The 26,010-nt window shown below is 41.3% G+C and overlaps 2 protein-coding genes across 2 annotated transcripts in view; both read right to left on the minus strand.

The window, feature by feature from the left end:
* Positions 1–1,290, minus strand: part of sdccag8 (SHH signaling and ciliogenesis regulator sdccag8) — a 39,886-nt gene extending 38,596 nt beyond the window's left edge. Inside the window, exons 1-2 of the mRNA XM_086045403.1 lie at positions 1,089–1,290; positions 213–374 (exon numbers count right to left, since the gene is read on the minus strand). Coding sequence (XP_085901529.1) covers positions 213–374; positions 1,089–1,155 — 229 coding nt within the window. The 5' untranslated portion in view covers positions 1,156–1,290. The remainder of the gene's footprint in view (positions 1–212; positions 375–1,088) is intronic.
* A 2,587-nt stretch (positions 1,291–3,877) lies between these two features.
* On the minus strand, positions 3,878–25,045 carry tnfaip3 (tumor necrosis factor, alpha-induced protein 3). The gene is made up of 9 exons (XM_086045101.1): positions 24,889–25,045; positions 21,194–21,570; positions 14,180–14,370; positions 13,942–14,083; positions 13,200–13,370; positions 12,836–13,016; positions 10,944–11,959; positions 10,133–10,341; positions 3,878–9,323 (listed from the first exon to the last, which is right to left on the minus strand). Exons 2-9 carry the CDS (start codon positions 21,498–21,500, stop codon positions 9,039–9,041), a joined length of 2,502 nt encoding a protein of 833 aa, XP_085901227.1. The 5' UTR covers positions 21,501–21,570; positions 24,889–25,045; the 3' UTR covers positions 3,878–9,038.
* Positions 25,046–26,010: the final 965 nt, after the last annotated feature.

Genomic DNA, 26,010 nt, shown 5'->3' on the forward strand with positions numbered 1-26,010 from the left:
ACATTTATGTTATGCAACTATGTGAAATGACGAAAGGAGCTTCATATAGTCAGGTCATAGTCTTGTCTAATAAAAAAAGTGCTTTGTCACCATTATAGGGCATCTATTGGCAATTACAAACCTTTTTGGGTGGGTGTCAAAAGATTTTCGTTATTCACGGCAGTGCTTTGGTCCCTGTCACTGTAATAATTATTTGAAGGAGGGTGCGTCACCTGCATCACTCTGTTTCTTCTGGCTCCACACCGGTCGGTCCTTCTCCGTAGTGGAAGTCAGGGTGCCACCGCTGCATCTGACCGGCTCTTCGTCCTCATCGTCATCATGGTGGAGCTGCTCCAGAGCGCTGCTGAGCTGCTGGAGGCTTTGGTTGGCCCGCTCTGAAACACACAAGCAGATGTTTATTTTTGGCGGCATTGCTCAGTGAGTGGTCGTCTCCCAACCCAGAGGTTGTGGGTTCAATCCCTCTTATATCTGATGATGATGAACTGACTGGCTTTGGAAAAACGAAACAAGTTGATTCAATTGTTGTGCTGTTTATTTTGTGGAGCAATTAAAAATGTGCAATACGCCAGGACAACAATATAACATTTCAATTAAATGTTTCTAAAATTAAGACCCAAACTGCTCCACACAGAAACGCCAGATTCAAGATACCATCGCCAATTTATGAGGCAGACGTCCGCCCGCACAGCAAACTACAACTACAGTAATCAATATATTACTAAAATCAAAATGAAGCATTATTGTTGTCTTAAAGGTGAGATACTGGCAGAGCGAGTGTACTGCATCCCATTTAAAAAGCAATGCAGGGGTACCTAATATTATGTCCAATGTGTTAGAGTTGAAGGGCAACAGGTGGCATTAACTTCTAACTGGGACTAAATAAGAGTCGTTTAAATAATTAGATAATTCATTGTTTTAATTAGACCAAAAAATCACGCATAGTTGTTATAAACAAACGCACCATCCAGTACAAAGTAAATGTGATGATGCCTCGGGGCGGATGTGCCTGTCTTTTTACGAGTTGCTAATGCAAATGCTAATTAGCTGCATTAGCGAAGACCCACAAACACAAAACAGCGCCCACTCACGCCTCAGTTGTTTCTGGTAAACATTCTGATGCTCCGCTTCCTCCTCGTCCGATTCGAAAGGTTTCATTTATACTATAGCACTTTAATGACGCTCAGGGAAGAAATGTAATTAGACATGCTAGCTAAGCTACATGGAATAACAATATTTAGAGCCGCGCGTAGCAACTGTCAACCAAGTTGGAGTGTTTGTTTTGTGAACTCTCGTGTACTTGAAGGGCGGTGTAATTTTAGTCACGTCGCCGCCCGGGCGCAGTGTATTGACGTCTGACTTGTGAAAGAAAACGAGATAACCTTTCAAACGGAGGAGCTGTAAGGGAATGCTGGGAGATGTAGTCAGTATTCATAGTGTAAAAGGGGACGCTACTTTCAAAAGCGATTAATAAAATAGACAAAATAAATAACAACTAGATTAAATCCACTCTACCATTCTCCAATCCAATCTAATTTTAAGTACAATTAAATTGATTTAACCTGTCAAGTACCAAAATAAAAATTAAATTATATTATTACATTTATTTAAATTACATTAAGTTTAATTCAAAGCAGAAAATAGAATGGAGTTTACATCATGTATCAATAAAGTATTAAAAATATAAAGTAGAATGATGATTGATCATTGAACACCATGCATCAATTTAATTTTACATTAACTTTTTTTTTTATTTTAAAATAAAATCAAATAAGATAGACATACTATAGATATAGAATAAAAACACAAAACAGACAAGTAGAATGTTGGTCATAACATACTTTAATTTAGTCTTCTTTTAATGTTATTGTTGTTTTTACTTTTAAATGAATTTTTAATTTAATTCAATGTGTTTATTTCATCAATCATCATACCATGAATGCATACTTAAAATGAAAAGACTACATTTTCTGAACAAAAGGGCTTTAAAAATGTATGTTTATGTACATTTGTGAGAGAGAGAGAGAGAGAGAGAGAGAGAGAGAGATAGAGAGAGAGATAGAGAGAGAGAGAGAAAGAGAGAGAGAGAGAGAGAGAGAGAGAGAGAGAGAGAGAGAGAGAGAGAGAGAGAGAGAGAAACATTCATAGCTGACTTAGATTTGACATAAACATCAATTTTAGGTAAGGAAGCTTTTGAAGAATGAATAAAAAATGCTCAGTAACAAGACAATAAACACTACATTAAATACTATCTAATGTTACTAATAACTCACGTAAAAATATGTAATAAAATGCCTTAAATGTGCCTTGACATTTTGTACATTCCAGAATGAGTTCTTCATTGAATGGAATTAGAGCGGATGTCAACAGTGAGTCACTTGTGCATTTCATCACTGCATCATTTTTCAAGTTAAGCCAACTTTGCTTTATTCCACTGAAAAAATGACCCAGAAGACACAAGGGGAAGTTTCATGTGACAAATCAACAGTTTATTTACTGTTCAAACAAAGGTAACTGTGCTCTTCCGATTGCACAATCGCAGCTTCCTGTCCAACGGTGCTGTACTTTTGACTTTTGCATCATTCTGGGACCTGAAATAGAAGAAAGAGTGACTCATGCCTTTGTTGAGTTACCGACAAGCGCTGTAATGGTGACATTGTGACCTCTGCCTATGACCTCATGACCTTTAGCTCCAAAATGTCCCCTCCCACTGCAGCGTCCACTTCCCCCTTGCTTCTCTGCGGGTGGGGGGTTTACTGGATGTCGATCTATTTTAGGGATGGGACCAAAGCCACGTCGGAATTGCCTGTTTTAAGCGTCATGCTTTCGGTCTTTATCCTGTTGAAGGATGCGTGACTGGCTGCTGAAATCAAACATTTTCCTCTGGAATGCCTCGTAGCCAGCGCAACTTCCAAATGGCAAGACCCCATAACAGAGCCTAATTTGGCAAATTTGTTGATACCTTCTGCTAGACAGAGAAATGGCCGGTGACTGAAAAAGACCGCAATATACCAAAATGCATATTGACAAGACACAAAGTCACAAAGCTTCGGTCCTGTGGACGGATGAGACAAAACTAAACTACAAACTATGTTCACAGATGTAAATACAAAGCTTGGTTATGTTCTGGTTCTGCTCTTTTACATCCGGCACTGGACGTCTTGCACTCGTGGGGGCTAACATGAAATTTCAAGACCATCAAGACATTTTGGAGTGAAATTTGCTGCCCTGTGTCAGTCAGCTATGTCCCTGTTATGTTCTGGGGCTGCTTCGCTACATCTGGCACCAGGTGTCTTGAATCCGTGCAGAGTACAATGAAATGTCAAAACTACCAAGCAAAAACTTGGTCTCTGTGATGTTCTTGGGCTGTTTTGCTGCATCCTGCACGGTGTGTTGAATCTTTGTGGCCAACAATGAAACCTTGAGCCAAATTTGCTACCCAGAATGATTAAGCTTGGTCTCAGTTACATTCTCGAGTATCGAGCTCTTTGATGACAATTGCTTAGGTCCTTTTTTATTTGACTTTCTTGTAAAATGCATTTTGATTAAATCATTAAGTATTTGTTTTAATTTTAGCGCCGTGTTCATGTCCTAACTGTACATAATATTACACTGGCTTACAATAATATGAAATGTTTTTTTTTTCTGATCAACAACTGCGCCTGCTATGCTACTTTTGGTCATTATCATGGTACTTGGAGAGCTAAGAATTATTTGAGGTGGTCCTTGGTGTAAAAAGTTTGAGAACCGTAATAAAATGATATGGTAGGTTACTCCCATTTAAGTATTGTATTATACATGACTATTATTTATTAAAAGCTTGACGCAAGAAGACTGAAATAATGAGGCCACACATTAAAAAAAAAAACAGTAGACAGAATTCTGATTTCTTCATAAAAATAATTCATTTCAGGACAACATATAAATAATTATTGAATCACACAATACAGATATCTTGATATGAATAAATACTTAACAAATAAAACCAGGCTTTTGTTTGTTTTTTTCTCTCTCCATACAATACTCCATTGTCAAAAGGTCCCACAAAGAAAAACTTGCATGATTTATTACACGTCCCAAAGCATAAGTCCTTTTTTTTCCTCACACTGGTTCGCCTTGGTTGGATTAAGGTGGGTCTGGAGGCCGTTAAAGCACACGGAGATCTATAGTGTACGCACACTACACTTGAACGTGAAGGCAGACTTGGCCGGCACACGGAAGGACAAACTGTACGTCAGCTCTTATTTGGGGGCGATACGTTGCAACCTCCAAAGTCAAACGCAAACCACTCCAAACTGTTTTTCCTTCCATAAGAAATAATAGGAAGCCAAGGAATACCTTACACAGTCAAACAGTGGCCGTCATTCACCCAAGAAGACATTTTAAATAATTCCCTTTAAGATTTTTAACTCAAAAAAGTGGAAAAGTAACTTCTCGGCTGTATAATGAAACAAAATTAAGGCCAAACTACTCAAGACACCTAACCATTTGTTACAGAGCCTCTTTGGTCCAAAATACATTTTCAGCCATTATGCTATTTGTTAGCTTCTACTTGCTAAATTATTTTGTGAATGTTATTTCAATAACCAAGCCACTGCGTTCAAAAGAAAATGCGTCCAATTACAAAACTGCCAAATTCTTTAAGCTTCTGTGGTCATTTTCATGCTGTTAGCGTCAATGGTATCAAATGTTTGCTTGGTGAAATTATCGCAGTCAATTTTAAGACTATCTAGAATACAATGTTTTTTTGTTTTTTTTAATGAAAAAAAAAAAAAAAAGAATTCTTTCAATCTCTTTGCGAAGAATGCACACATTTTTAAAATTAAAATAAAACAAGGTAGCCTTGAAGATGGCTACAGTTTGGTTAACAAACTTCTTCAATGGGGCTTGCTAGCCATCATATTTTCAGTTATGTACTAGTCACATTAGCGTTCACCAATATTTTAAAACATTACAAGGAAAGACAGTCCTTCCGAAAACTCGGGGGGGGAAAAAAATTCAGAATATAAATGATTCGACTTTTAGAGCGTTTGACTTTGGGGCGTTTCACTGTATCAAACAAAGAGCACTGCCATGTCTCGCTAGTCCGAGGCGGCCATTTTTAAGGAGGTATAACAACAACCGTTTGGCGCTTGATGGCACATGTACATTAGTTTGGCAAAGAAACAACACCAAAAAAGGAAAACCAAAGCGAGTATTAAAATACATCTGGAACTAACAAAAAAAATCCCCTAGTAAAAAAATAAAAGAGGAATGTCAGTATTGAGACGCACACGACCACACGTGTGTGTTTTGAGTGTGTGTATGTGTTTTAAAGATGAGGCATCAGGTCGGAAGGTCCTACAGCACGGACCCAGATCCATATTCACAAATGCACTTCAACCCTCCTGTTAGGTGCGAAGCTCATGAAAAAGCAAGCTTGTTTCTCCCTGGGTCAATTCCTGTGTAATCATCACACTGTGAAAGCGTTAAAAAAAATGTTTGAACAGCAAGTAAGCTGTTGATTCGTCACGAGAAAATTCCCCTGGTGTCTTCCGTGACATTTTTCAGTGGAACAAGAGATTGTTTTTATCTCATCACCATGGAAGCGTATTGCTGCTACGTCGCATAAAATAAAAAAATAATAATAAAAAAAGAAAGTTAAATATCACATTATAACGTGACAGAGTTCACATTTTAATGTGATGAATTCACGTTAAAACGTGATCAATTACAAAGCAATTCCCTCCAGTTCAAGTCACTGACGGAGACCTTTTGTATCTTAGAAAGTTAATACCTGCGTAACTATGCTGCACTTCTACAATGCTGTAAAAAAAATTATTAAGGCCAAGTCTTCAAAAAGGTTGACAATTTAAAAGGGAGAGGGGTTTTCATGGGGGAAGTCAAAATGATGATAACTTATCACATTCAAATGTGAAAACTTTAGTTCGAACGCAATAATTTATGTTTAACGTGAAATTTATCACAATATAACATAAAATGTATCACATTAAAGCGTGAAACTGTTATAATGAGAAAATTCATCACATTATAAAGTCAAATTCCTTACGCCATAACATGATACCAAACGTTTTTTTCCTGGTGCGGCAGCAAATTTACTTCCGAAAAATGACTAACGCCATTAATAACAATTTCAATCGATATTTAATATTTACCGCTAACAGATGAGGATAATTTACTTGTTTTGCATGTGAAAATGATTATTAGAATGACCTTTTCATTTTGAATGAGCCGTGACATAACAGGAGGGTTGATATAATAATAAGAATAATATCGGGAGCGCTGATGCGGGGATCAGGCCCCTCTGGTCCGTCGTAAAGGCAAAACTTCTGGAGGATCAGCCCCAATACATTACTGTGCTGTTACGGCAGCAGCACAAACACATTCAGGTACATTGTGCCGGACCAAGTAGGCAATCAAAAGGTGTGTCTGTGTGTGTGTGTGTGTGCATATGGTCTGCGTATAGGTGCTTAAGTGGTCCGTAAACAGGCAAAAAACAACATCCAAGGCAACTGATCTGTTGTAAGTGGGGCTTGGAAAAAGGTAGAAGAACGTAAATGCTGAATGGCATCTCCACTGGCTACAATGGAGAAGCTCTGTGTGCACGTAGCACCGCAACCAGCAGGGGCCTGCCCTGTCTGTCTTGCACTCTTCAAGATTCATCACAGACTTCAGTCCACACGTACATGGGGATTTAAAAAAAACAAACAAAAAACAATGATATTTTCCAACCGTGTCTCTCCACGCTAAGTGCATTTGGGTTAAATCTCTGTTAGCATGAAACTCGCTAGTGGGACAGCAAATGCGATGCACCGGCATGGCACAAAATGAAAGACGATGAAATTAAGTTTGAAAAAGGAGAGCATTAGACGAGGGACGGGCAAAGTAATCGAGTCGAGCAACATTAAGAATTGTGAAAGGAAAATGGCGAGAAAAAGTCGTAATATGGGGGAAAAGTCGAAATGTTTGAGGTTTTTTTTTTTATTTACAGAATGTATTTTGGGAAGTAAGGTCACACTCTTATAAGAGCAATGTTTTTGTTTTGTCATAAAAAGCCATAATCTTACGACAAAAGTGGAAAAAAATTCATATTAGAGCAGTAATTGTTTCCAAGACAAAAAAAAAATTGCAACCAAAAAGTCAATCTTAAAATAAAGTCCTAAAAAAAGTTTCTATTTTTTTTAATGATCACAATAACAGAATGTTGATGTTATGGGAAAATGCAACTTCATTAAAAAAAATGTAATAGTCTTGTAAGATTACAAATTAATTGTCGTAAAATTCCGACTTTATTTAAAAAAAAATAAAAAAATCCTTCTTGTAAGATTAATACTCTCTCACACTCCTAACTATATTCTTGTAAAATTCCGACTTGAAAAAAAACACCCTCATAAAACTACAATTTCATCAAAAATACAACTAAAGAGTTGAACGTTTACTCTCCAAAAATCAACTTTATTCTTGCAGGATTATGACTATTTAACAAAAAAACTTACAACTTTATTCTCCAAAAATGCCAACTATATTTTTAGAAAGAGTATGACTTTGCTCTTGTAAGACAATTTTATTTGTGTAAAATTACGACTATTTTCCTGAGATTACGACTTCACTGCACTCAAGAGGATTACAACTTTATTACTGCAAATTTGGTCTTGTAAGAATACAACTTTGTTTTCTCACTATTTTCTTTTTTTGGGTAAATATCACAAATAACACTTCTTTGTTTGAACTGCGTCTTGAACCAAATGAACACTATGTCAGCTATGGAAAATTGAGCTACAACAGAGGAATTGAAAGCATTCAAATAGAAATTTAACGACGAATTGACAGTAAATTGAGTGAGATGCCCGCCCCTTAAAATGTGACATCATACAAAGGAGACGAGCCACCTTTTGGCAAGTCTCTACCCTGGTCAGCGTTTCCTTAAAAAAGTGCATTTCCGAGACCTCAATCGCTGGAAAATATATTTTTCCGAAAAAATTCCCATGTAGGTTTGGACAGCCATGAATTTGTTAAGCATAAGCGGCGGTAACATATACAAAGGTGGAGTTCCCTCAAATGACTTGTGGAAGATGCGATCACACCGTATTGATTGTAAGAGCTTGATTTTTTTTTTTTCTTTCTTTTTGTTTTTGGCAAGAACGTTGAAAGATTTGAATGGGAGGCTGGGGACAACTTTGATTGGTCGCAACTCTCTCACTCTCATACCCTGTGGACAACAAACGCTGAGACAGACGGACAGACAGACAGACGGGCACGGATGCGTCCGGACAGGCGAGTGCTGGAAATCCTTGGCTATGATCTAGAACAGCGATTCCCAACCACCGTGCCGCCACGGACATTCGTGTTATAAGGGTAGGGTAATGTGAAATTGAAATAATATATTTTCTCACCTATTAGTTTTAAAAATTTGGCGCATTCTTTGTGCCACAGAACCATGTTGAACCGAATTGAGGAGCTACCTTTGACGAAAGCAGTGCTTTGCCGCCATCGTACAGTATCCATTTTTTTTTTGCATTTCTAAAGCTTTTTTTGGGGTAAATTACTCGCGGGTTTCACACTGTACGACATCCCTTTTTGTGACATTTTTGCGTAGTGGTGTGGAGAGAGACTTTGCAAATGAAATACGTGCCCCAGCTAACTCAAGGTTGGGAATCACTGGCCTAGAAAGCAAAAAAAAAAGGAAAGTTGGATGCTTTCCGGTTGACGTACAATCATTGCGTCCGGCACGAGTGGGCAGGTACCTCGAAATACATTTTGTACACGCGCAGCTGCAGCTCGTCGGATGGTCATAATTGCACAAAGAGGTATTGTGGAGGCCATGTCGACTGCGCGCAGACACTTGCACGCACGCAACGCACACTCACACGTTCGCTTATCCCCCCACGTGCACACACGCACTCTCTCTTCACATTCTACACGGGGGAGGAAAGGGCGTTAAATCGGGATGGGGCGTTGATTTTCAGGCCATAAGGTTACTAGTTAGTCACTAGCTAGTTAGTGAGTTGGTTGGTCGGTTAGTAGGAGAGCGGCGCCGGCGTTCATCCGCGGTAGATCTGTTTGAAGTGATCGCACTCGTTGCAGTAGCCCTGTTTCTCCTGGTTGGCGTAGTGGTCGCAGCCTTGCGTCCGGCACCGCTGCTTGGACTTCTCCTTGGGCGCCTGCGCCCGCCGGCCGGCGTCCCGGCCCTGGCCCCCCCGCGTGTGGCACTCGGGGCAGAGGTCCGTGCAGCCCGGGGACACGTTGCTGCAGCCGCTCCGCCGGCACTGCGTCTGCGTTTGCGTCTGCGACTGCTGCGTGGATCGGGGTTTGGTGGCTCGCTCGCGCTATCGGGGGGGGGAGGGGCGAACGCGACAAAGGGTGAAAGGTAAGCTCACAAAAATAAACACCGATCGAAAATAGATAACTGCCTATTCATACAGCAAATAAAATACAACAAATATCTTCTCACCACTGGGTGGTGCTATATGTATAAGAAAATCTCGTCATACAGATGTCTTCAAGCCTTGATTGGTTTTATAACATGTGAAGTTTGGGATTTTTGGGAGCATGTAAAGGGGAGTTTTGAAACTTTTCCATTTTTTGTGTTGAAGGACATTTGAAACACAAAATCGGAAAATCCGCCCCCGAAGTCAATCGGATGAAATTGAGGTTGAAAACTTGGTGGAAGACTCCAAAAGTACAATGTGTAAGTCGTGCTTTAGCTTGGGTGCCATTTGTGAAGGGTATTTATAATCTTTCATGAAATATTGATAGATGTTTGGACACTATCACACTAAAGTTTTATTTTTGTAATCCCTGTTTTTTTTCCTTCTCTTTTCTATGATACTAACTGACCTGTGAACCTGAAGATAACAGTACCTCACTTTTGGGTAAAAGTACGTGCAATATGATACAAAATGAATATTTTCTATCCAATCCCGAAGAAGTAATCGTTGCCATATAAATCACCAAGATAAATATATATATATATATATGCAGCCATAAAACTTAAAATAGATGCCTGTTTTTTACCATAAATTCGAGGCTGGATGGCCTGAAATAAAAACTGATTTGAATTTATTTTTCAACCCATTTGCTTATAGAAAACCCAAATGACATTGACATGATCTAAATGAGAAGCAGTGGCACCTACCACAACTGGGGGAGGGGAGTGGGGCGTGCGATGGGCCACCTGGTTGAGCCGCGCGCTTTGCTCTTTGACGTAGCATTTGTCGCAGTATCCCTCCAGCATGGCCTTGCCCAGCGCGCCGCAGCCCGGCCCGCGACACCGCGTGGCGTTCTGGAAGCCGGCCTCCACGCCGTGCCGGCCCTGTGCCGGGGCTGGGGGAGGAGGTGTCAAGTCTGCAATGGGAACACACAAAGTTCGTGAAAAGACCATGACAATGCGTGCGGCGTTACTTCTTTCCATTTTCCAATTTGGGCTTGCAACACAAAGGGAAAAAATAAATAAAATTGACTCAATTTGAAAAACCTTTATATTGGAGCACTTTTAAGTCTGATTCAAATCATATTTCCATAAAAATGTTGACCTTTGCTTTTAAATTGAGAGTTAATTCTTGAATTATGAAGAGGTTTCTTCTTGTGAATATTGACTTTATCTCATCAAATTTGGACTTTTTGCTAATCACAAACGTATTCTCATTCTGTTTTGGCATTATTCTATACAAATTACTTTATTCTTGTAAATAAATTGCATTTTTCTTTTCTTATTTTGACCATAAATTAACTTTCTTGTAGTTTGAGACTATTCACAAAAGAGTAAGACATTTTTTCTTGCGAATTGTGCTTTTTTTTCCTTTTTTTTTTTCAAAAAAAATCATGATCACATTTTTTTTTGGGCTTAACGTTTTGACAAATAACAAAATAACCTGACACTTTTTCACTCCTTGATTTTTGATGGCCAATTGCAAATGGAAAGAATGACAGAGGGCGAAAGAACTTACGGTGGTTGGTCTGATAGTCTACGTAGCAAATAGTGCAGAACCCCAACTTCTCCGGCGTCCCAAAGAACTGGCAACCGGATCTTTTGCAGGGCCGGGCGAGAGGGGCCTGCCAGGCGGAGGCGTGGCCCGGCGTCAGGGTGAGGCACGGCCGCTCGGGGTCCCTGGGCTGGCTCCAAGCCGAAGATGAGGCCTCGGTCCTGGGCTTGGCGGGCTGCGGCTCCCCCGCTTCGGGAGCCTGCTGCCTCTGCATGCAGGGCGGACACAGCCCGTTGAATATCCGAAAGGCTTCCTGCCTGCACATGCCGCAGCGCTCCGTCTCCACCTCGCGGGGCCCCCACTGGTTCCACCCGGGACCCTGTGCCGCAAGCGCGTGGGGGGCTACCGCCTCCGGGCCCGTCCCGGCTCCGGGCGGCGCCTGGTTCTGCCTGGAGTTGAAGCAGCGCTCGCAGAGTCCGGCGTGCTCCACGCTGAGGGTGAAGAGGCAGCCGGGGGTTTTGCACTTCATGGCGTGAGTTTCGCTGTACAGGCTGAGGCTGGGCGCGGTGGGCGGCGGGGCGGAGCGCGGGCTGGACAGCACCACCACCCGGCTGGACGAGGACGACGGCGGGCTGCTGCTCCGGCCCCCTCTGGAGCTCCCCTCGCTGCTGTCCGAGCCGCCGCCGCCGCTGATGCCGCCGCTGCCGCCGCTGCCGCCACTGCCGCCGCCCTTGGTGTGCACCAGGCCTTCTATTCTGGTTCCGCCGGCGGCGGTGGTGGTGGTGGTGGTGGCCTGGCGCTTCTCGAAGCACTCGTGGCAGTGCGGCTGCGTGTCCACCGACACGTAGAAGGTGCAGCGCGGCGTGGCGCAGCGGATCTCGATGAGCGAGAGCTGCGAGACGGAGAAGGGCGGCGGCCGCTGGGGCTGGGCCGCCCACGCCTGCTCCTTGTCCTCCTGCCAGCGCTGGTACTCGTGGTTGACCAGCTGCAGGTAGTCCTCCATCAGGTTCATGTCCTCCGGCAGGTTGCCCTCGTCCAACCTTTTGGACCACAGACGTCACCATGCAGATGACCTTTTCACTGATTGATATCACCCTGTTTTTTTTTTTAATTACATGATGCTATGCACTATTCCGATAGTTTCCCCAGGGTTCAACGTTCGTGCCCCGGCTAAATGGCAGATTTCTGATTTAAAAAAAAGATATATTATGGGTTCTTACTTGGGCCTGACTGATTTGGATTTTTTGAAGCCGATGCTGATTTAGATATTTGGCAAGAGAAAATCTCAATAACCGATTAAACGGCAGATAATTAAAAATATATATATAATGAATAAAATGACTTTTCGGTCCTTTAAGGCTTACAACAATAAAGTTCGCAATTACAGACAGATTTGACTGTTTTACAAAACGCCTAAATCTTTATTCTCGTTATATTGCTGATTTTTTTTTCCTCATAACATTTCGATTTAAACTCTCCACTTTGATTCTAGTAAATTTAGACTTTTTTTTTCTTGTAAATCAAGACATGTAATATTTAGATTTGATTCCTTCAATATTTGTACTTTTTCTTGCATTCACAATTCAAGGCTTGTGATATTCCTCCTTTATTCTATTTTCTTTCTGGAAAATGGTGACGTATTTCTCACAATATGTCAACATTTTTTCCTTTTTCACTTTATTCTTATAAAATATCTTTTCACAGGAATTGCAATCTAATTCTCGTAATATTTCTACTCCATTCTACTCCTTACTTCATCGTCATAAAATAAAGGCCTCCTCCCGTAAGTGAGCCGATGTGCAGTAAGATATGCGTTCTGGTTTACATTCTTGCCATTCTCGGGCTCCATAAACTCGCTCAGTCATAGTGTTCTTTTTGTTTTGTTTCCCCTTTACAGATTTCCTGAATGTAAGTACCGTGCGGCGTTGATGATGCGCGTGGCGTCGTATCCCAATCCGATGACGGGGATTTCGATGAGCAGCAGGTAGTCTTCGAGGAGCCTTTCCTTCAGCTGCTGCTCCTTCTCCATCAGGAAGTGCACCTTCAGCTCCTCAAAGCCTCCCCGTCCGGGATTGATCAGCGGCACGGCTCGGATTTCTTAAGTGGGAAAACACAACGTGGCATAAACTGAAACTTATAAACTTATATAGAGTTGGGGGAAATATACTTAAGCAAAATCCTGTCTAAAGGGGACGTGGAGGGGGGGGCATTTTTGTTCATTTTTTTGAATGGTTTCAGGAGGATGAGTAATATTCAACGCAACGGACGCAGTGTGCTTACCAGGGCCGCTGTCTTTGATGGTGATGAGGGGCGCAAAGTGCTGCGAGTCGTAGCCCAGCACAATGGGGTACTTGTAGCACTCGGCTGGCGGCCAGTGCAGCGGGAGATAAATCCCGCCCACGTTGAGGGGGGAGATGGACGAGCCCGATTTCATACTCCTCAGCACCTGGTCTGTTGGTGAAGAAAATCACTTTTCAGTGGAGGAACACAACAGTCCTGCTGGTGGGCTGTCTTGCCACTCGCATCTATCGATTCTGCTTTGAATTAAAAACATGTTTTCTTGTAGTTTGAGACTTTATTCCCCAAATAGAAGTCCTAAATTTCTTCACAAACGTGCCTTATCCTTTTAATCATGTTTCCTTTCGGGATATTTTGACATCATTTTCACAAAATTATGGCTTTTTTCCTTGTCATTTTTTTGATACAAAGAGTAAATTGAGATTGTATTTCCAAAATCTGATGTTTTTCTAGTAACTTCAACTTTATGTTTTGATTTTTTTTTTATTTGCGCATTTTAAGACTTCCTTGGTTCCATAAATATCCTGTTGTGTGTGTATATGTTGTTGCCCTATTAGCATAATTAACCAAGTTGCCTTTAACTTACTATCATGACATCAATAAATGTGCTTGCGAAAAAAAGTTTTTTTCTCTTAATGTCTATTTCGATTCTCAGTCCAATTTCCAGGTCAGGTCGAATCAAGTCAAGTGGATTCTTCTTGTTTGTTGAATCTGTCGCGTGTACCTGCGATGACGATGATGGGTCTGCGGAGGATGTTGGACAGGACAAAGATGTGAATATCCTCCAGCGAGTCAAACTGGAGGCCGTTGCTACTGGAGACCGGAGACGCCATCTTTACTATCTTGTCCCACTCGTCCTCCCAGTTCTGGAAACCGGGCAACAAATGAAGGCAATTTGTTGATTTATTGAACAGGATGAATGAATGTTCCACATTTTTAACACTAGAAGTATTTCTTGTTACCGTCGTGGTGTATCGGAGGCCCGTCTGGGTGAACTCTTGAGAGTGCAGCAGCTCGGCCTGGAAGCGTGCCCGAAAGACGCCGGTGTCCGTCTCTTTTAAAACTCCGTGGAGGGCTTTCCGGAGGACCAGGTCCGTGTCCTGGACACCCAACATGTACTGAGAGGCAGCGTGCAGCAAACAGTTGCCATCTCCTTCACAAAAAAACACACACACAAAAACATGTTTTAAAAGGAGGTTGCTACAAAAGATTTGGGGGGACTAATTTATATTTCAAATGAACTTTTTGACTTTCTTTCCTTGTCAAATTGTGTCTTTGTCCTTGCACAATGTTGCTTTTTTCAACTGCAATTTAGTTCTCTGAATAGTTAAGACTTTTTTACATGTAATGTTTGTTCACAAATGTTTTCTTTTTTCTGTTAAATTACCACTTAATCCTTGCAAAATGTTGACCTCGTTTTTGTAATAGTTTGACTTGTTTGTCATTAGATTTGAACGTCATTTAATATTCATTTTTCCCCACATAATCACAACTTCATTTTTGTAATATTTCTATTTTAGTCGTGGAACGTTTTGACTTTATTCATAAATCATTTCAATTTTTTTCTTGTAATATTTTGACTTGATTTTTGTACAATTTGCACTCTTTTCATAATATCTCAACTTTATATTTTGGTCTTGTAACATTTTGACATTTTTTCTTGTAATATTTTGACGTTGTTTTCCTAAGAAATACCATCTTTGTTCATATAAATTGCTACTTTATTCTTGTGACATTCTTTTTTAGTTTTAATAAAATAGTTTTATTCATGGCAAAGCAAGGTTTTACAGTAAATCAAGTTCACGGCAAATGGACCAAACACAGCGAGAGGCACATCAAAGACAATGTAACCAAGGCAATGTATGAGAACGAAAGAGCACGGATAATTACAGTATATTGTGTGTACATAACACATACACACGGGCGCGCGCACACACACGTGAAAGGAGGAGTGTGGGGATTTTCCGCGCTGTGGGCTAGATTGTGCGATTATATGACGCTCACATGTCTGAAACACAAACTAAGCAGAGCTTCTGCTTTAGAGGTCAACCATGAGAAGCTGTGTGAATGCAAATAAACCTTTGTTGCAAGCTTATCCCCCAACTAGTGTTGTCACCAGACCAAAATGTGAACTTCAACCTACATACCAGAACTGAAACAATACCATGAGAAACACCAAACCACATACCTTACATAAAAAAAAAAAAATAAAATAAAAAATAAAAAAAAAAAGCAACATACAATACAGCTCATGTCTTAATTAAACGGCTAATCAGTCAATGTAGCTTCAATGCTACTTTCGGTTAGCGCAACTTCAGCATTATGCATTATATATTAGCACAAAGCTAGCGGACGTTGATTTGGTGTTTTAAATAACCTGTACAATGTTTAATTTGATGGATTTAAAGGGGAAGTTTGCAATTTTCCAAACGCATCACCTTTTGACTGGCTCCAATCGATTAGCCACGGTTCGCGATCGCCCGATTTCCCTGTTAAAAAACGTATGTGATCGGCATATGTCGATGAATGCCATTTCCTTGCCGATCACAAAACACGATCAGCCGCAGCTCGTACTTTGCAGCCCGCGGACACCTTGAGACCAACCAGTGAGCAGTGTAACATCCCCTCCTTTGTTACCAAACTGCAGCATTGTGCTGACTTAAAAGCCACCTTGGGTCTTTCTGGCATTGTGAAAGTTTGTGTAGAGAGCTTTGTTGTTGCCACACTTAAAGAGGAAGTCAACAGAAAGATATTTTTGTCAAGAATATGTTCTATGCAGGCCTACTAGTTGAAACAAGGCAACATGATTCGTATGAAATGTGTGTTAAGCAGGGGGCGCCCATTTTGTCATTTTTGTCGACTGAAAACGACGCCACAAGTAACGACCAATCACGGCTGACCTGTTTTCTGAAGCTGAGCTATGATTGGTCGTTATCTGAGCCCTGAGCATTTGTGATGTCTTTTTCAAAAAATGGGTGGATTTTGTTGCTTAACTCATATTCCAGAAACACAATATTAATCAGAATGCTGGGTTTCAACTAGTGGGCCTGCATGGAACATATTCTTGAAAAAATGTGTTTGGGTTGACTTCCGCTTTAACGACAGGAATTTCCCCAGCTTGTGCTCTTCATCATCTTCATCCTGGCTCGTCAAAAGCAGCACTTAGCCAGTCCCGGACTTTCCGCGCGGGGAGGGGAGGGCAGGGCAGGGGAGGGGAGGGCGGAATGCTGGCGCGTTATCTTGAAAGAACAAGCGCTGCCGCTGCTATCGTCGCTCACATCAAGTATGACTGAGCGTGCGTCTGCATAACACACCACGTGTGTGGTCAGAATGAAAGTGCGAGCAGCTGGGCAAGCAAAAGTGCTGGGACACGACACGTTACACCTAAAATGGAAGAAAACACATCAGCTTCTTGGCTTGTCGGAGGGGGATTGATGTCCATTTGGGAGCATATTCGTCCATACCAGACACATACAAGCACGCCACAACTTGATTCTCGTACTGGTATTTTCACTTCTCCTCTTTATTCTCTTCATTGACTGTGTTGTAGCATCTTAATCTATTTAATCTAACATGCATACTTTATCCTCCTGCAATTTGAATTTTTTCTGGTAATATTTGGCTTCCATCTTGTAATACTATGGCTTTATTCCCACAATTTTGTGACTTTTATTACTTTCATATTTAGACTTTAGTCCCTTAACATTTGATATTATTCTCGTGAACTTTTTTTATAGACACTTCCTTAGTGGCGTGCTCAGTTACTTCCTCAAAGCATAGCAGAATTTATTTGGTATCCAGGAGACGCAAGTCACTCATTTGAGTGACAGCTGAGAGCTGATATACAAAACAGCAGATACAAAATATGATACTGTCGACATGATTTTTATAAATGTTGATTAAAGAGTGATATAAAGCTGTTGTCATTTTAACAACTGCTTATAATTTTTATTTCCAAAAACATAAACATACCAAGTACCAGATTATCAAAAGAATACAATTTAATGGTTGACTTAAATGAAATGAATTTGGAGCCCTCGACAACCGTTCCAGTTTCTCGCATGACGCTTTTCTAAACAAAATTGCCCACCCCTGTGCCATCTCATATTGTCAAAACCGCGCCTAGCCGAAACCACCAAACGGCGGATAAAGGTGTGTGCGTCTGAAAATAATCCGGACGCTGCATTATCAGGAAAAGCCTGTATGGCCAAGGCGGGCCAATACGAAGGATGCTCATTATTATTATTATGATTGTTCTTATCATTATTAGTTTTGGAGGGACTCAGCATGCTAGAAAACTCACCACAATTTTGCAAGCAAATACACTCTGGAGAAGACAAAAATTGAAAAGAAAAAAAAACACTTTGTTAACGAAATAAAACTAAAATGAGAATGTTCAAGAAAAACAAAACAAATAAACAACAAAGTGAAACTAAACGTTATGTTTACAAAGTTAACTAAAACTAACTACTGAAAATTTCTTTCATTTTGTCTTGGTCAATTCGTTTTATGTGAGCTTTCAGGGCTAATTTTAAATGTTTTCAGCTTTTGGTGAGTTTTTGTTACACAATACTTACTGTAACCGTTTTTTTGTTTTTTTTTACATTTTCCTTCCACATGTATTAAAAAACGCAAAGTAACACTAATACTACTTAAAAATTCAACTATAACAAAGAACTTTTGAAAAAAATAAAAAACGGACAAACTGGCTATAGGAACTAATTCAAAGTAACTGAATTGGAAAAACAAAACTCCAGACGAAATCAAGAAAAAATCCCAAACTATTTTAACCATCATCGTAAGCAGGTACCCCAGACAGACTTTTTTTTCGACCAGAAAGTCAGCCATTTTGCTCTGAAGCTGAGCGTTTGGATGAATTCCAGGGCTCGTACTTGGACGACCAGCATCCATTTCTAACGCTTATAGCGCAGAAATGCTAAATTGCCGAGCTTTTTTTTGCCAACGACATCTAATGAAGTTTGATGCGTCGCTTGCAGCTTTAATTGTAAGAGCTATTTTTAGGGTATCGGGCAAATGTAAATTAGGATGGCCGACGCAAAGAGCCGCGATTCTTATGACCTTCTCCAGCTGCCTCTTCATTGACGGACTTATGCTGTGTGTGTGTGTGCGCGCGCGCGTACAGCTCCAGTGACTCAGCAGCAGACATTCAATGTGTGTGTGTGAGTGTGTGTCCTCGGCTGAATGTCGAGTCTGAGTCCTTCAGAGGTAGACAAGCTTTTAGCTCTGGCGTGTGACCGCGCGTCTCACTTTGATGACGTCATCTTTGCGCGCCAGGACGCTGTACGTGGCTGTTACCGGCAGCGGGCAGCCAGGAAAGTTTGGTCAGCTTCAGGGTGCTTTCTGAAGAGGAACTGAGCTGGTGTGAGCAAGTGTTTTACAGTAGCGTCTGAGTCAAACACACAGGACGAGTTCCTCATCAATGCCGTCATGGTGATGTTTGCGATAAAAGGTGAAATTATTTCTGCTTCCTCCTATGCCAGTATGGGCTGATGCTTCCCTTCAGTGCAGAGGCGGCACATCGACAGCTAAATGCAACACACAAGGCTGCTATAAGCCACGAACGGTCCCTCGCACCCCTCGTCATTATGAATCTTCAATTGATCTTCAATCTTGCACTGACACTTTATTATTACAGTTTTGATTTGAACTTTTTTTTTTTTTTTTTTTTTACATTTTTGATTGAAGCAAGTGCAGCTTTTGGGAAATGCTACTTTATTGACAACCTCTTGTGAACTATTTTCACTAAGAAATATGTATTATTCACACATTATTTTGTTTGTTTTATTGTCTTTCCTTGTGTGAAGTTTGTTGATTTAAAAAAAAAAAAAAAAAAAAAAAAACGTTTCCAAAAAACCGAACCGAAATGTGATTTAGAGTACCGTTACACCCCTAATATATATATATATATATATATATATATATATATATATATATATATATATATATATATAAAAAGCCACAGGTCTAAGATCTCCATTTCTTTAGGAATTATATTTCTATCTGCTACGGGCACTGAGATATCAAGTTTTAGAGGTTGATTCTAAAGTCGCCCTTAGGTTTTGGGAAGCTGTTTCTCCAGGCGCTTTAGGCATTAATGGATTAATTAGAGTTGAGTGTTTTCTGCGTTATAAAACTTCACCGCGATCTCTGCTCACACACAATGACAAAAATGTAATCCAATGCCTACTCCAAGTTAGGGCATTGCTTCTCTGTCTGATATACGCTTCACAATTTGGGTGCAATTTAACAACATCTCAAAGTTGGTCTTACAAGGACCCCGGAAATGACCCTAAAATGGCTGCTACAAGCCAAATTGGCAGACTTTCCGTGTCTTTTCGAGCACAGCTTCTTGAGACTTTTTTTACACAGACCTACCGACCCACATTCATATTGCGAGTGAAGCTGGCTTCTGGGTCTGAATGTACAAAAACATTTTAGGAGCCACTCATGATTTTTTCCCCAAATAAAATCTGACATTTTGGAACTGAATTCCAACTACTTCCACTCACACATACTCATTTTTTTTTCTCAATACAATTTAGTCCGTTTATTTACGCTTGGGTGCAATCGGACAAAATCGACAGGAAGAGTTAGCCAAAATTTGCCTAATATGGCCGCTTAAAAACAAATGGCAGATTTCCTTTGTGGTTTCAGGTATGGCATCTTTTTGGGGACACAAGTCTATCCATGATTTCAGGTTGTCAAGTGACATTGGCTTTCCGAGCTGAGTTTTCAAAAAATTCTGCGGAGTGCTACTGGGACAAAAATCGGGAATCACTCCCACAACCTCTACCAAACATGGTGAATTTCTGAGTATGGGAGCACTCTCGAAATGACAAGTAAACCATGTGGAGTCCTGTGTACAGTGCTTGACAGCTGCGCTTGGTTTACTACGACGTAGCTTAAAAAGCGCCGTCACGTTTGATTTAACGAGGCCTAGCCGGCCGGCTGTGGCGCACCTGACGACGCAGGGGACGGTGTAAATCTTCCCGGCGACGTAAATCTATTTAAGAACCTGTGAGATTTACAGCCCTCCTGCACACACGGCGAAAAAGAGGGGGCAGACCCCTGAGTTGTAAATAAAAGGGCGTGAAACCACAGAGTTTCCCCAGCGTGCTTCGGAACGGGGCGCAGGGACGTTCTGTGCCTTTTACGAAAACATGACTTTGCAACATTAAAAAGCAATCGGGGGGTGGAACCCAAGAAGCCCTCACTGCTGTCACTTGCGGTAACTGCACACGCAAATGCGAAATAACGTTGACTCATAAACGTTCCCATCGGGCTACTGTATCACACAACACAAGTTTAAATTTGCAACTTGGCAAATTACTTTATTACACGATACTTTGTGAAGTTTTTTTTTTTTTTCCTATCCTGTACCCAACAAATACTCCATCTTTAAACAAAAAAACTAAAACTAACACTAAAACTGATCAAAACTAAACTAAAAAAACGGATAAAAACTCAACTAAAACAACCTGCTCAAAAAAGGCATTTAAACTAACTGAATTAAAAAACAAAAGTCAAAACGAAATAAAAACTAAATAGAATTTTACAAATCCAAAACTATTATAACCCTGCAAGCTGCTAAGCACCTAACCGGATGTGAGCCAATCACAAGTAATTTCCGTTAAAAGGCCCGATACCAACAGTATTAATTACAGTGCAATCCCGACACCAATTTTAGCCAATCGGTAACCTCGGAAAAAAGTAAAAAAGACAACACCAGTACTATCAAGGACACGGGAACTCAGATGGGTGGCAAGACAGTAAACATTCCAATTCAAACAAAGCCACAGGTGGCGCTATAACCTCGAACTCTTCTAGCCACAAAAGACAGAACAACAATAGCGGTGAGTTCACGACAAGGGGAATCAAATGAGTCCAAAAAAACAAAAAACTGAGATTTGAGGAAAAGACAAAATACCAGCAACCGTGAGTGAATCGTTTCTTACCGTTGGTGCGCAGGGGCACCATCTTCTTCACCTCCCGGCACCAGTTGAGCTTCTTCTCCTGCTCCAGCGAGGCCTGCATGGCCCGGTCCAAGATGGCGGCCTGCACCACCTCGCGGAAGGCCTGCGGGAAATGGTTCATGGCGATCATCTCCAGAGTGTAGCGGTGCATGCCGCGCAGGTGGTGCATGAGGCCGCCGCTGGCCGCCGGCTTCAGCACGTCGTTGGGCACCCGCTGGCGGATCTTCACCGCCTTCAGCAGGTTGGACACAAACAGGAACTTGGGGAGGAAGTTCTGGCCCTGCGACATGGCGGCGAGGAACGGGAACCGGCCAGGAGGAGGGGGGGGGGGGGTTTGTGGCGGCGGGAGCAGGCGGAAACTGCAACGGAGGGAGACGGTGGAGTCAGTTAGTCCGGCAGGAAACTACAGCCGGAGATTCCCCTTTTTTATTTTGTTTTAATTGGACTGTTAATTTATAGCCGTCTTGGGAAAGCACCACAAACACAATCGGCAGTCCACTAAATCAAATGGAATTCATAAAGGAATCCTTGCTTTCTGGTTTGTCACCACAAAAAAAAAAAAAAAAAAAAAAAAAAAAAGCAACAACACCCCTGTGTCCCGTTTCGCTCGGTCGGGCAATCCCACAATGACAGTGCAATTGTCAGCCTGCAGGGGGATTGCACTGTTCGGAACTTTGCGGCAAGGTGAAACCGTCTTGGAAGCCATTTTATGACGTCACATATCAGATTGTACACAACAATATCAGGGATGGAGTAGCAGTTCGCATATCGGAGGTTGGAGGATTTTTTTTTTCCTATTTGCATTTTTAAATATATATTTTTAATTAATTACTTTAAAATGTATTAAGGCCCCAGTGATTAATTGGCCATCTGATTTAATCGGCCGAGAATGCGCTTTTAAAAATCGTCAAATCGACTTTATTTATTTGTTCATTTTTATACAGATTACAGCATAAGACAAAGATGATGTAACTCATAAAATACCCCACGCCCCCTCCAAAAATGGGAAAGAAAAAAAAAAAAAAAAGAAATCAACCAATTGTAACAAATACTAAAGGACAAAGTATCATAAAACATCTTTTATTGTTCTAAGCATTATGGCACCAAAAAAAAACGTATTTTCTAATTAATTCCATATATTTATTAATCTCTTTTCAAAATTGTACTCTGCCAAATATCAGAATCAACATCAGACTAAAAAAAAAATCCATATCGGTCGGGCCCAAACACTTTTGTCGAAAAATACGACTTTTCTTGTAAAACAGCGTCTTTCCTCTTTTCTTCTCATGCAACACAAATGTGAAGTGTTTCAGAGAAACAGTGGTAGTTTCCAACTTTTTGGGTTGATATTGTTTATTATATTACTGAAAAGCGCATTTCACTCAAATGAGCTGACAACAAAAAGCTGTAGAAAAAAACAAAACAAAAAAACACAGGAAGTTGGAGGTGCGAACTTGCTGACGGGACAGCAAACAAAAACCTGTTGCTGAAAAGTCAGAAAGTCTGCCAAACTTTGCTCGGTTGACTCGTCGCCTCCAAGTTCCCGCGCGCTCTTTGTGCATTGTGCTGACGATAAAATGCATTCTTATGTAACGTTTGACATTTTCACAATGCATGCAGAAGCCAACATTTAACCTTCTTCTTATTCTCACAACTTTACTACCGTTTTGCTTGTGATTTTAAACTTTGATTTTAGACATCTGATTTTAGCCGATTTTTTCTAACCTGCCTGTTTTGTCACCAAAAAAGAACGTATATATTTTTCAAACATGCAAACTCAGAAACGACGGAGCCAAGATTGGAAACCCCAACCTTAGCACAATGAGGTAGACGTGCTAATCACTCATCCACGCGCCATCATTTTGTATATCATCACCATCACTAAAATAATTGCCTGAGTCATATTTTGACAAAAATGATTTGTTTGCCTTAAACATCTCCTCTGCTAAAATCAGCTACATCCTTCCTTAAACAGATCAATCAATTTTAGTCCTGAAATGAAACTATTAATAAATACAAAATAATCAGCATTTGGTCTAGGTTTTGTGTTTTCAAAAAAAAAAAAAGAATAAATTTGAGCCATTATTTTACAAAGGTGATGATATATTTGTCTAGTACATTTTTCAATGGGTGGGTTTTGAGCAAGGTTTCGCCCAACTTGCCTGGGAAATTCAGGTTTGTAAATCACTGTAACACATCACAGATCCCTGTAGGGGGCGGTGTTGGATCGCTTTGTAATTGGTTTATTTCCATTAATTCCCTACATTTTTCAACCCTAGTTAAGATTGCAGAAAATTTGCGGACTTGGTTCAGATTTTGTGCTGAAATGAGAGTAACAAATTCATTTAGAAAGAAATGTGACGCAATGTCGTGCGACGAGAGCTCATCAGAAGTGCTGTGTGAAATTACGGTACGCAATTTCACAATTTAGATATGATTTACAAGGGGATCTCCTCTTTTGCCTCGTTTTTAATTCGATGATTTTCATGCAGTATTTTGATGTTTATGGGAATAACTAAGTAACTAACTTTAATAAGTGGGATAACTCATCTTCAACTGCCCAAAAACGTTTAAAGCTTGCTGGCATATTTATATCACATATAATTTTGAGGGTTTTCGGGGACATGCAGACACAGTTAAATCCAATTTGTACGTTGCCAAAGAACATGATACGTTGCCAAAATCTATGTCACCTGGGGGAGACGCAGGCCGTCCGTTGCCAGCAAAATTGTAGGAATATCTGCTGGCCAAACAAACAACGGGCAGACAGTGGTAGCACTGCAGAGATGGCTTTTACGGCAATCGTAGTCATTCCCCATGTTTACCTCGACACAAAATGGATTTTGTTGCTCTTATTTGTCGCTACACAGCCTCAGCCCGCTCGGTCACAGGCCATTCCATTGTTTTGAATTAGAAACAAGACGAAATTTTTGACGACTTCCTTAAATCTTAACACATGGACAACATTTTAGCACTGTTTTGCTCTTTTATTGCAGCTCTTTCCAGTGACATTACTGGAAAAAAGGGTTGAATTTTGTTGTCACGTACCTACGAGATGTTAGATGCGTGTCGCCACCTGTTGTCATACATACAACAGAATAATAATAGCCTTGTGTTCAACTAAACAGGCTCACATTTCACAATGACTAAGTCAACTTGTGAGTCAGTCATGACAAGACAAGATCATCATTACTTTCGTACTTTTTGGTCCATTTTTGAGTTCTCCAATGAAAAACGGGTGCCTCGTCTCCATATCGGTTGGAAAACACTGCTTTAGGGGGCTACAATGCGGCCCCTGCGCCTTGAATTTGACACCTGTGCCATAGATGTTTGCTGCACGTTTCCAACAGTGGCAGGTGCACGAATAAAGAGTCGGGGGGGGTGCAGCTATACAACACACATTAGTACATGTGCTGACGTAATCCCAAACGACAACAATACAGCCCGACGAGGCCCCCGAAAAGCGTCCGCTCAGAGACGACCGTAGCCCGGCTAAACGGCCCCCGCGAAGGGCCGCTGGCCGGAGGAGGATGACGTCTTTGTAAACAATGGCTGTCGTGAGCCGCTCGCTTCCCTCCGCTGACTCGAGGAGGCCCCACACCACCGCCACCGCCTCCTCGGACTCGCCTGGCGAGCCCAAGCCGAGCCTAGGAGACACGTCGTCGGGCCGCGCTTACCTGTCCGACGTGCGCTGGGGGGGCTGGTGCTACAACAAAGGCCGCCGGATGCTCGGCAGCCTCGTCCTCTCACTCGGCGCCATTCGAGCTGCTCCTCTCGGCGCGGCGATTTTTTCTTTTCTTGGTGTTTTTTTTTTTTTTTTTTTTTTGGTGGGGGGTGGGGGTGGGGGAGGTGGTGAGGGGCACCGCTCGCACTTTGACGAGCCCTCTCGTTCACAACGAGTGCACGCGTGGACGCCGACGAGAGCGTTTAAAACCATGTGAAAGAGAGAGAGAGAGAGAGAGAGAGAGAGAGAGAGAGAGAGAGAGAGAGAGAGAGAGAGAGAGAGAGAGAGAGAGAGAGAGAGAGAGAGAGAGAGAGAGAGAGAGAGAGAGAGAGGGGGAAAGAGCCCAAGTCAAGGGGATTTCCACGCAGGGACTTTCCGTCCACCCATTTTTTTCCCTCCCTCACTCAAGTCTCCCCAACCCCTCCCCTCCGGTCCCGCCCTCCCGCCCTCCCTCACCCCTGGGGGCTGTTACACTAGGCGCCGCTAGGAGGAGCGTCCGGTCGGAGCCGTCTTGAGTGTGTACAAAGATAAACTACACGAACAACAACAACAACGTTGATGATAATAATACTGTATTGATAATAACAATTTGGGGCATTAGATGACCCTATTTTTCAGTTTTTACCAGCCTTATGTCATCCTCTATCCGTTTTTGTCGTTTCAAGACATTTTTTAAATATACAGTTTTCTTTTTCTAGTGTTTTATGGGATCACTTTCTTCCTTTCAAACAGTGTGGAAGCATGTGTTCTTGTATTTTTTTGCCCGTTAAAAAAAAAGATGATTGTTTTTTTATCTTTAAATTAAATCTTTTTAATTAAAAAAACAATTTTTTTTTAATTTTTATCTTGATGGATGGATATAGTAGTTTTTGTTATTCCTTTATTAAATGTATTGCATTACACCGGTCAACAGCAAATTTGAATCGGAGATGGCTTTATGTGTACCTACACGCATTTTTGACGCTGATTTAAAAAATGTCTTTCCTTTTTTTTCTAGTGCATCAGGTTTTTGAGAGATTTTCATTTTAGTTTTAAAATTTACCTGTAAAAGCTTGCGAAATATGGATTTACCATG

Source organism: Filicampus tigris, chromosome 11 (genome assembly GCF_054856515.1).
Source record: "Filicampus tigris isolate MCC_2025a chromosome 11, RoL_Ftig_1.0, whole genome shotgun sequence".
NCBI lineage: Eukaryota > Metazoa > Chordata > Actinopteri > Syngnathiformes > Syngnathidae > Filicampus > Filicampus tigris.

Excerpts from the sequence above, each read along its gene's own strand:
- tnfaip3 (XM_086045101.1), bottom strand. The coding sequence starts at position 21,500 with ATGTCGCAGGGCCAGAACTTCCTCCCCAAGTTCCTGTTTGTGTCCAAC. Across the intron at positions 14,371-21,193 it reads GGTGCCCCTGCGCACCAACG|GAGATGGCAACTGTTTGCTG; the intron begins GTAAGAAACGAT and ends TTTTTTGTGAAG. Across the intron at positions 9,324-10,132 it reads ACTCCCCTCCCCCAGTTGTG|CGCGAGCGAGCCACCAAACC; the intron begins GTAGGTGCCACT and ends CCCCCCCGATAG.